The sequence below is a fragment of the Ambystoma mexicanum genome, chromosome 1p (assembly GCF_040938575.1).
Source record: "Ambystoma mexicanum isolate Mex_15411 chromosome 1p, UKY_AmexF1_1, whole genome shotgun sequence".
In the NCBI taxonomy this organism is placed as follows: domain Eukaryota; kingdom Metazoa; phylum Chordata; class Amphibia; order Caudata; family Ambystomatidae; genus Ambystoma; species Ambystoma mexicanum.
The window spans coordinates 1,117,560,650-1,117,572,878 of NC_090921.1; the positions used below are offsets into that span (position 1 = coordinate 1,117,560,650).

The window sequence follows — 12,229 nt, forward strand, 5'->3', positions numbered from 1 at the left end:
CTCTGGGTTTTCACAGTAATTACTGGTTGTTTGTTACTCCCTTTAATGAGACATTATTTATCAACCTCAGACAAACAAAGGGATAACTAGGCCTGCAGTGATTCATAGCTGTGGCCTACGAGTCACACAGAATGAGCAGTAAGCACTACCTCATTGAGCCACTTCAAGTACATGTCCAGAGCATCCAAGCCCCAGGAATAGTTTTAACAGCCTTCAGATAATGAATGTCGGCCAAATTAGGTTTGAATAATTGTGCTGTTAATAACGACCACCACTTGCCAGAGTTGTTTTAGGTAAGGATGGGTGGCATAAAGATGCAGCAGCCACAATAAAGGAGGAGGAGCATTGGATAGGTAGGGTGTGAGTTTGTTTGAGTGATGTGGCTACAATCATTTTTTTCCGGACTGCTTCTGAACTAAAGACGATTATATCTTTATATCACATTATATCTTTCTAATGATATGCTTTGAACTTTGCTCTTCCAGGCACCGGTAACATTCCATGACATAGCTGCCTGTTTCTCTGAAGTGGAGTGGAAGCTTTTTCACCACTGGCAGAAGGATCTGCTCAAGAATGTGATGAAGGACATCCACCAAACCTTGCTATCCTTAGGTGAAGTTACCCTATGTCTCTTGTGATAAGGCTAAAACGTGCATAGGTATTGACACTTTTCTGTCGGGAGGGGACGAAAAGTTCAAGGGTTACAGGGTATGTGTTGAGAAGGAGGGTTCAGAAGGGTGATCTTGTTTTTAGAGGCACAGGGAAATACAACCTAGCAATGAGGGATTGAGCATGTTGTGAGAGCAGGGGAACAATAACGTGAATAGTTGGCAACTTGAGAGGGAGGCAGCTCCTCCTTTTCACTTGTTTTCATTGCTGTTAATAGGTACACTGTTTACGGTGAATTGTATTCTCACATCATTTGCACAAATGTTTAAAACATGGCAAGATTACTTGTGGGATATGGGAGAGCACTTGCAAGTGTCCTAATTGGAAAGTTCTGAACTGAAACTGAACAATTTGAAACTTTACTCTATGGTCACTGAGATCTGCACTTGCATTTCAATTTGTGCAATTCAAATATTTTTAGAGATTATGGGGGACTAAGCTATAAAATGCTGGAACGTATGTTAACATAAGTGATGGGTATGATGTCTGCTGGTATTACTGATGGACAAAAGTTGTGTCTTTCTGTGAGTAATACTAATTTTTCCACCACAGTAATTAATACGACTCTTACATCCTCTGGACATATTAAATGAGAGGATGATTAGTCTCACCTGTTGGAATGCACTGGCTTGACCTGCTGGGTACTGTCTGCTTCTGGGACAGCTCTAGACTAACCCACATTTGTGCAGAACCTTGGGCAGAGTAGGTCTACAACTTGGTTTAAAAATGTATAGACCGCACCTTCTGATTCTTCTTTATCAAACAATTGTTTCTGCTTCCCCTTCAAGTTTTGCCTAGGGTTGTACAAAGTTCACCTGACGGAAATCTATAAATCTAAAAGCTAATTGTTGACAGGATGCACAATTGTTGCTCAGACCAACCTTGAAATATGAGAAAGTAGCAATTTATTATAAAAAGGACATCTCAAGTTACAAAGAAACATGTTTTTCTTTAAATGATATGCATTAATCAATACATATTTACTGTAAGGTTATGTTATGTGTGTTGATTTCTCTCATCTTTTGCGATTGTCTGATAATTGCTTGTTAACTTTATCAAATAATGAGCATGCTTAAGGGTTACATGGTCAGCTTATTTGTGCAATCATGTTGATATTTATTGTTGAAACACAGTAAAGAAGATCATTCTGTTACTAAAGTATATACATTTATCAGAAAAAAAGTAACAATACATGGTTACTCTGGCAGATTCATGTTCAAGATTCTCTGATGTAATTGAAAGATTTGACTTAGACTTTTTGAAATAAATTATTTACCACTTAGGGCCTGATTCACAGAGCATTTTCCTATGGGATTGCACCATTATAAAACACTTCTGTGAATCAGGCCCTTAGTGTCATAATATGCAATTTTGTTCTAGTGTTATGTTTATGATTTATGACTCCAAACTTCAGTAGACTGGTAGTGACATTTGCCCAATAAAGTCATGTTATGAATTGTTCCCATAAATAAGGCATACGCAAACATGCTGTCCTTGTTGCCCAGGCCTAGATATTCTCACCCTCTATCAGTCAGTGTTTCAGTATTCCTGACCCCCTTCTTAGGGTAATTACGAGGCCTAGCTATTCTCACCCTAGGTCTCCTGGGGGCAACCAGACGTGGTCTCCCTCTCACTGTGCTTAGAGAGGCATCAGCTTCACCTCACTGATGATCCCCAACAAGGGTGAAACACGTGTATGGGGTTGCTGGTGGTACTCTCGTTCAGGTTGGAATTGCTCTTGCATTTCGGTGCTGGACTGCCCCTGGGCGGGACAAAGACTGATATGCAAATGGATATTTCCCATCTGTGAAATGCACAGTGAGAAAAAGTTGTGGCTGCGAGCTCTCAAGTGGTTAATAACCACTGAACAGGTTATCAAGCCTTGTTCTATCGAGAGAGGGGCGCCCGCTACCTTTGCAAACCAAATTTCAAGGAACCTGGGATTGGTAACCCTAGGTCTCCTGGGGGCAACCAGACGTGGTCTCCCTCTCACTGTGCTTAGAGAGGCATCAGCTTCACCTCACTGATGATCCCCAACAAGGGTGAAACACGTGTATGGGGTTGCTGGTGGTACTCTTGTTCAGGTTGGAATTGCTATTGCATTTCGATGCTGGACTGCCCCTGGGCGGGACAAAGACTGATATGCAAATGGATATTTCCCATCTGTGAAAGGCACAGTGAGAAAAAGCAGTGGCTGCAAGCTCTCAAGTGGTTAATAACCACTGAACAGGTTATCAAGCCTTGTTCTATCGAGAGAGGGGCGGCCGCTACCTTTGCAAACCAAATTTCAAGGAACCTGGGATTGGTAACCCTAGGTCTTCTGGGGGCAACCAGACATGGTCTCCCTCTCACTGTGCTTAGAGAGGCATCAGCTTCACCTCACTGATGATCCCCAACAAGGGTGAAACACGTGTATGGGGTTGCTGGTGGTACTCTCGTTCAGGTTGGAATTGCTATTGCATTTCGGTGCTGGACTGCCCCTGGGCGGGACAAAGACTGATATGCAAATGGATATTTCCCATCTGTGAAAGGCACAGTGAGAAAAAGCAGTGGCTGCGAGCTCTCAAGTGGTTAATAACCACTGAACAGGTTATCAAGCCTTGTTCTATCGAGAGAGGGGCGCCCGCTACCTTTGCAAACCAAATTTCAAGGAACCTGGGATTGGTAACCCTAGGTCTCCTGGGGGCAACCAGACGTGGTCTCCCTCTCACTGTGCTTAGAGAGGCATCAGCTTCACCTCACTGATGATCCCCAACAAGGGTGAAACACATGTATGGGGTTGCTGGTGGTACTCTCGTTCAGGTTGGAATTGCTATTGCATTTCGGTGCTGGACTGCCCCTGGGTGGGACAAAGACTGATATGCAAATGGATATTTCCCATCTGTGAAAGGCACAGTGAGAAAAAGCAGTGGCTGCGAGCTCTCAAGTGGTTAATAACCACTGAACAGGTTATCAAGCCTTGTTCTATCGAGAGAGGGGCGCCCGCTACCTTTGCAAACCAAATTTCAAGGAACCTGGGATTGGTAACCCTAGGTCTCCTGGGGGCAACCAGACGTGGTCTCCCTCTCACTGTGCTTAGAGAGGCATCAGCTTCACCTCACTGATGATCCCCAACAAGGGTGAAACACGTTTATGGGGTTGCTGGTGGTACTCTTGTTCAGGTTGGAATTGCTATTGCATTTCGGTGCTGGACTGCCCCTGGGCGGGACAAAGACTGATATGCAAATGGATATTTCCCATCTGTGAAAGGCACAGTGAGAAAAAGCAGTGGCTGCGAGCTCTCAAGTGTACAAATAACCACTGAACAGGTTATCAAGCCTTGTTCTATCGAGAGGGGGCACCCGCTACCTTTGCAAACCAAATTTCAAGGAACCTGGGATTGGTAACCCTAGGTCTCCTGGGGGCAACCAGACGTGGTCTCCCTCTCACTGTGCTTAGAGAGGCATCAGCTTCACCTCACTGATGATCCCCCAACAAGGGTGAAACACGTGTATGGGGTTGCTGGTGGTACTCTCGTTCAGGTTGGAATTGCTATTGCATTTCGGTGCTGGACTGCCCCTGGGCGGGACAAAGACTGATATGCAAATGGATATTTCCCATCTGTGAAAGGCACAGTGAGAAAAAGCAGTGGCTGCGAGCTCTCAAGTGGTTAATAACCACTGAACAGGTTATCAAGCCTTGTTCTATCGAGAGAGGGGCGCCCGCTACCTTTGCAAACCAAATTTCAAGGAACCTGGGATTGGTAACCCTAGGTCTCCTGGGGGCAACCAGACGTGGTCTCCCTCTCACTGTGCTTAGAGAGGCATCAGCTTCACCTCACTGATGAACCCCAACAAGGGTGAAACACGTGTATGGGGTTGCTGGTGGTACTCTCGTTCAGGTTGGAATTGCTATTGCATTTCGGTGCTGGACTGCCCCTGGGCGGGACAAAGACTGATATGCAAATGGATATTTCCCATCTGTGAAAGGCACAGTGAGAAAAAGCAGTGGCTGCGAGCTCTCAAGTGGTTAATAACCACTGAACAGGTTATCAAGCCTTGTTCTATCGACAGAGGGGCGCCCGCTACCTTTGCAAAACAGAAAAAAACAGTCATATAAAAATCTATACATTAAAACATTAAAATTCAAATTCAACCACCCCCACCCCCTTCAGTTTGAACAATAACATTAAAAACTCCTGAACTCTACCCACCTACTTGAAGAGAGGGTGTACTTTAGTTTGTTAATAAAAAGGCCTCTTTGTCCTGCATAGACTTCTGGCGCATTTTCAATGCCCTACTGATCAACAGTGTCCAAGCTGTCAGATGGGCTTCTGCTTTCAACAGAACGAGAAGCGCAGGACGATAATGAGTCAAATGTTTCCCTCTAAAAAACAGGGACCAGCAACCACCTTCTTAGCTCAGCGTAGTTGGGGGAGAAAAACTCAATCCCGTTCTCATTGCTACTATTTCCCCCAGTGGTAAACAGTTCAAACGGACCCTAGTGATGTGGCTTCTTTGTGATTTCTTGTGGGACCAAACCAAATAGTCTTTTATTTAATTTGCGGATAATGACATAAAACGTCAATTTGATGGTTTTACTGTCTCTAAAATTTCTCTTTTGCTGTAAATCCAGGCTGTCACTCTCTTCCCATTTCGCGACTCCTTGCCCTAATCAATAGGCTTGACATATCAAAGTGCTTCTCCAAATTTTAGTTCTGTAATGTTTGTTTAATTTGATTCGCCCCATTAAGCTTGGAGATTTTTCTTATAAGATGCTGGGACAGGGAAGCATTAGGATTTGCCAAAACCCTGAGCCACAATGAAATTGGTTCTCTTGTCACTTCATCCACAAAATAGCCCAGGCCAAGTTCATTGTGGACCGCATATTTTGGTGTCGACTGTGGTAGGGCCAACAACATTTTCAGAAAGGCCTTTTCTTCATGTTGAATTTCTTTCTGGTTCCCATTACCCCAAATAGCAGCACCATATTTTACAATTCCTCTGGTCCTAGTCATATAAATAGCTATCTTCAGTGGCTGCTGCCTGTGTTGCCCCATAAACCGAAAAATGCCCCTCAATGACTGCCTCATATTGCAAAGTTTTTTTTTTAAAATGAGCCTGGGGGGGGGGGGGGAAATGCCTCATAGTAACAGACTCCAAGGTAGGCAAATGAGTCGACCTGAGGAATTGGATCCGTCCCACACCACATGGTGCTAAATGTCCCCTTCTTCCTGGATGGACTAGAGTACATTACTGCAGATTTTATAGAATTCACCTGGAGGTCTCATTCTCCCATAAAGGCTACATAACTGTTAATCAGACATTGCAACGCTCTTGAGGTCTGAGCTATAAGCACGGAATCGTCCACATAGACTAGGACTGGCAATGGCATTCCCTCTATTTTTGTGACGTCCGCGTGACAATCTAGTAGAACCTTGTGCTTCTTGTTGATGTACAGGGAGAATAAAATCGGGGCGAGTACGCACCCTGGCGTGAATCTTAAACCAAGACTTGCAATTACCCTCTTCTCCTGATTTTACACATGCCACATTGTTCTTTTGTAGGGAGATGAGGAGCTCCAAGACCCCTGCTGGATAATCGTAGGACCTCAGCACCTGCCATAACTTTGGCCTGTTCTGTGCTGAGGTCCATAAATGCAAGGTACACTGGCTCTTTCTTTATATGCCGTGAGTGTGCAATAATCAGATTTAGAGATTGGTCAAAAGAGCCCAGTGAAGGACGGAATCCAAGTTGGATTGGGGGATACAATTGTGTTTGCTGACACCCAATCCTCTAATGTCTTCAAAAGGCATCTGCCGAAAATTGTACAACTTGAATTTAGCAGTGAAATAGGGCGATACGATTGAGGAGACTCTCTGCTCCCTTTCTTAAATAGAGGGACAATAATTGCTTTCTTCCATTCTACCAGGACAATGACCATTATTGCATTGAACAAACCCGCTAGGATGAGGCCCCAAATCTCAATAAAATCTTGATAATAATATACAGGAATTCCATCTGAGCCTGGTACTCTTCCTTTTTTTGACATCTTAATAGCCTTTATTACATCTGAATAGTCAAATTTCACTTAGTTGTTGCTCAATGCTCGCTGCATATTGCCCCCGAGTAGCGTGAGCCTGTCCATTTCCATCTCCTCATGGGCTCCTGAGTTCATGGCAGTGTTGTTGTAGAGATTTGAGAAATGTGCAACCCAGCCACTGTCCGGGCTCAACTTGCACCCAATATACAGGGGTTTTATTGACTGCCGCCCAAAACCTTTTAGATTTATTTTCCAAGCTGGCTACCGTCAGTGATTCCCAAGCATTAATGTAAATGTGTAATTTCTGTTTTTCGACAGCTCTTTTATAGGAGGATCTTGTCCGTATAATTTCACCCCTCTGCGCAACTTTACCCTTCAGTAAAGAAAAGAGCACCATTCTTGCTGACCAGCATGGCTGATCAAACCAGCCTTTCAGGGCTCCTTTCTTCCTACCCAGTGCTCTTTTTAATAGAAAACATCCGTTTATATCGCTCGTGAGGTCCTCATAGTTCGAGATGATTGACTCTGGCTTAGCCGGCTCGTCTAATAACATCAACATATGAGTGTTTAGGTCCAGGATTTCATCCCCTACCGAGGGATTATCTGCCAACTCCCATCTCAGGCGTTTGGTAGCAATGGTCCTGCAGGTCAACCCTTCCAAATGGTTAAATCTGTTCCTGCATGCTGCTTTTACTTTTACCTGGATCACCAAATCCAGGCCATAGTGATGGCTGAATAGGGCTGGCTGTAGGCTAAAATCCACTATCTGATTCTACAGATTTGCTGTCACCATAAAATAATCAATTGTTGAGCATCCTGTAGTACTTCTAAAGGTCACTTGACCTGTGATATCATCACCTATCCTGCCATTTAGCAATTTCATGCCCACCTTGACTAACCAGTGCCAGTGTTTCAGACCTTTTGCAGAAGATCTAGAGACCCACATCCTTGGCGCAGGAATATTCTGCACTCTGTCTTCTTCAGGGTTGGATAGTCCCTCAGGGGGTCCATTTCCCAATTTAAGGTTCCAATCCCCCCCACTTATCAACACAACCTCGCTCCTGTGCTGTTTCGTCCATAAACCCTCAAGGCTTGTTTGTATTGCAGGCAGGGGATTTGGCGCCTTTACATAAAGTGCCCTATTATAGACATTGGCTACATATACTGATGCGCCGTCTGTTGTTTCAAGTTCAAATACCTGTAGTGGAGTATCAGCCGACCCCTCCAAATCTATTAACTTGCAGTTAAGGGTGCTATTAAAAAAGTGATGCCAACACTCCATACAGTCTTCCCTTTCTTCCTCTTTTCACCTTTGTTTGTTAGACCCTATACCCATCTAGCACTATATCCTCCTCTAGCCATGTCTCCTGCAGCAGGATATCTTACTTTTTTAAGCTATCCTCAATGGCCGGTTCGGCTATTTTTGTTTTAAACTCAGCTATGTTTCATGATAACATAGATATTTTCCCCAGGTTCCTTCCCACACCTGCTGGCTATTGTGTGCACCCTGTTGTTTTTTTTTATTTCCCCCTCCCACACCCAGCTGGCAGAAGAAAACCACATTCCTCTGTGATACTGTGAACAGTTATGGCCTGAGTACGGTGGCCAGGTGACACCCTTATAATGGTATTGGCCCCCACATCCTATTTAAAGTTTGTGTCTTTAACATCATCTCTCCTGGCCCCTACCCGCCACCCTGTTCCTTCTAGAATGGGCCATCAAAGCTGCTTCAGAGGGGGAACCTGAATAGCACACACATACATTTGCTCCTTGGCCTGCTTGGAAGGTTGATAATGGCCAAACTCGGCCTGATACAGTCTTGATTCTAGTTTGGCTCTTGTCAGGTCAATTATTAGGGTCAACATTCCTCTCCATGCTTCCATTAAGCTATCGGCCCCCCATGACTCGCCACCATTCTCAGCCCTTCACCAATGTGTGTCTAACCAGGATGCCACGACTCATGCAAATGACAGACCTTTGCCTTTATATCCTCAAACACTCCAATCTCCCTGAGTGCTAATGCATCGCAACAATTCAATATACAAAGCCAGAGGTTCAGATTTGCAAAACTAAATCGGACAACGCACCCTTTCCAAAACATGCAGTCTGAAAGGATTCTTATAGAAACAGTTTAAATGAAATGTCCGATGCCCCCAAGACTTCTGACAGGGCTTTCACCAATGCTCTTTTATAGGCATTTTTATTTCCATGTGTTAGCCCCTTATAGCAGAAAATCAGATTTGTCTCCATCCAGCCATTAAGAGGGTCTTCTTTGGGCAACTCTTGCGCAGCTCCCCAGTTTCAGCTTTCCCACTACTGAATTCTGTGTTGCTTGTTTGCCTGGTGCCTTATTTCCTTTGTCGCCATTTGCACTGGGAATAACTGGTGCCAGGTCTGAGTCCAAGGACCCCCCAGACCCGACATTTATTGTTTGCGTATGAGTGCTTCTGCAACTGTGGCTGGGGCTGTAGCTGTACTGCCCTCAGTACTTCCTTTGTTGGTGTTAGGGAGAATTCTCTGTTTAGGCTGAATTTCCTAACCTAATTAGTCCCCCAGCAGCTTTGCTGGATTTCTGGAGTTTGTTTTTTTCTCCTGCCAAGAGTGAGACTCTTTTTCTCCCACTCTTGGACATGATTTATGGTGTTCATTTGACTGTTAATGTGTTTTCTGGGCTATGGGGTCCTTTACTCCATAGGGTCTCATGTGTTTTTACTATGTGTGTTACACAGCACCCTCCGTGCAGTGACACAGGGGTGTCATAGTGACACCCCACCATAGACTCCATACCCTGGGACTCACTACTGTCTCCCAGGGCATATAAAGTCACCATTGGCTTTACTAGTCCCAAATTATGAACAGAAACCAGTACAAACCAACATATTGTGGACGTACTGGTCGGGGCAATTCGATTGCCCCGGGGTCTGTTAGTCGAGGGGGCACGTCTCCGTCCCCCCTGATCGAGTTTTGGCTGGTGGCAGTGGATACTACTTTTTATATTCGACCGCGAATATATCCCTATGGGATTTTCCCATTGTTCGAGGCTACCAAATTTAATTATTTAATTCTCATAGCCTCAAACATACCGCCGGTTTATTTATTTAATATTAATTCGCCGGTTGGCATTTTTTGCCAGGACTCGATTCTAAAATGGCGTTTGTGTTCTCTTCTGTGACTCCAACCCAAGTCAAGCCCTTTGTTCCACTTTTTGGCGGGCTTCTCCACAGAATCCTCCAAAAGTGGTAACACACTGTCTGGGTACCACAGAGGGCGCGGGAGGGGGTTTAGGCACCCTGGACTGAGTTACCTTGGTAACTCAAGTCGCACTCTTGTGTGATTGGCCCAAGAGGTGAGCCGGCCGACTCACCACTTAGCATGTTTGATTGACAGCTAGGCTGAGTGAATGGGGGTGTGCTGCATAAAAGCAGGGCTTTGGGGACTGGAACTTCAGAAGTCGTCACAGGACCTGAGAATCCGACGAGGGAGAAGCTGAGCTGACCTGCTACGACAACACCACAGGTGGAGCCCTGCGGAACCGACTCGCCACTTCCCGAAGACAGAGAAGATCTCCCGGTTGGAGAGGCTTCTTCCCCTGACTGGTGGGCACAACCAGTTTACCTTCTTTTCCTCGCATCCCAGGACGTCTTGGGGTCGAATTGCCCGTGCCAAGCACCCCGGCAACCGGATAGCCACTTACCACTGGATCGCGAATAAAAGGACCGCTCCTTTTTGACCTGAGAACCCGCGGCTGGTTTCTTCCCTGGCAGTGCAACGGACTCCTGTCTTCCTCCCGACGAGATCTTCTCTTCCCCTGGACAAAGCACCGACTTGCATCCGCTGCCAGGAAAAACTGCCCCCGCTGGCGTATTCTCACCACTTTAAGGTACCGTGTCCGCCAGGCCTCCCTTTCTAAAGATTGCTACAAGGTAATAATAATAATCCCTTAACCTTCAGGACTAGGCTGGCCGCCTTGACCATCTAACTGGTCCCTTTCTTTTGGTCCAACTCTTTCTGAACCTTTTCGAGACTTTTGTGCACTTCAACCATGTGACCTTGGATACATTTCGTTCTGATCCTCTTAGAGTGGATCCGGCCTTCTGAACTCTAACTTCAAGGTTTTACTTTGCCTTCCTCTCTTGTTGTGTTCTTGTGAAAGTGTTGGGATCTGTTTCAAATTATACTCTGCTCTTCTCTCCCGTTTAAAACTAATTATTAGAGTGCCATCTGCGTTAAGTGCTCCCCGCTGTTTGAAAATAAGTGGGGCTTTTACTGTAGACTTGTCTAAATATTCTTTTAAGGGAGTGTATATCTTTTAGTGACCGTGTTTTCAAACTGCTTAAATATTAGTGCCTGTGTGTTTTACTAGATGTGGTTTTAAATAAATAATTATCTCTCTTTTACACCAAGCTCTGGTCATTGTCTGCTTGTTCTACTGTGTTCTCTTGACCTATTGTGAATACTCTGTATACTGCCTAACTCTTCTTGAGGGAAGTCTGACTGCTCAGCCACAGCTACCAAGTGAATCTGTGTGGTACAGACTGCTACCAAGTGGGTTTACTGCCAAACACCTGTAGTCTTTAATCTTTTGCAGTGGTCCCAGAGGGAACTGCACAGGTTTCTGCCTAACACTGGTGTACAGCAGTGGGATTTGTATTGAGTATACACTTTAGAGTGCTTTTTGAACACTTTGGGACAACTAACCACAAAGCTTAGCACTAAAAAGCTGATTTTCTAACTATGTCTGCTATGGAGAGTTATACCCTAGAATCATTGTCTGCCAAAACTGCTGATTGCTTAAAAGTATCGTGTAGACATAATAATCTCACTGAGAAGGGCAAGAAAATGGAACTTATAGAAAGATTGTTAGAAAACCAACGTCTGGGTGGTATAGAGGAATCTACCCCCTCCCCCCCCAGGCAAATGTAGAAAACAGTGATGGTATTGATCTTAATCAAAGTCTTGATAATGAGTCAGAAGAGGAAAGTGAACCTAATGAAGTTAGCCACTCTGAACCTCTGTCTGCCTTACCTACTGTACCTACTGGGCCTATACCAGGTCCTACATGTAACCCTGCTTATTTTGAACTTCAGAAAATGAAGCTTGAATTAGAGTACAAACGTTTTATTGCTCAATCTGAAAGAAACCAAGAGCTAGAGTTCAGAAGAATGAATGCCCAGGCTGAGCAGAAGCAAGCTGAGTTAAGACTCAGAGAAATAGAGCTTAATCATGAACTAGAAATGAAGAAGTTGTCTGTGGAAAATGCTTCTCTCTCCTCTGGTTCCTCTAGGAGTTCCAGTCCCAAAAGACCCCGGATGCCTAAGGAATTAGTGGGTATGTATGAACCTAAGTTAGATGTGTTGGATTGGTTAAAAATGTTTCAGTATAATCATGGGCTCCAGGGCATCACAGGGAATGGGTTACTTCCCTGGTTGTTCTCTAGGCTTCCCCCTGTTGCAACTGATGTGGTAATGGAGTTGGGGGAGGTGGATAATAAGGATTATGAATGTGTGAAACTAGCTTTGATAGCTAGATTTGGGAAGAC

General features: G+C 44.8%; 1 protein-coding gene across 2 annotated transcripts in view; it reads left to right on the forward strand.

Moving 5' to 3' along the window:
* The window catches only part of LOC138449287 (zinc finger protein 282-like), a 685,501-nt gene that overhangs the window by 63,883 nt on the left and 609,389 nt on the right, over positions 1-12,229 (forward strand). For both annotated transcript variants that reach the window (XM_069604758.1, XM_069604759.1), the window contains exon 2: positions 486-612. In XM_069604758.1, the coding sequence (XP_069460859.1) occupies positions 486-612 (127 nt within the window). The remainder of the gene's footprint in view (positions 1-485; positions 613-12,229) is intronic.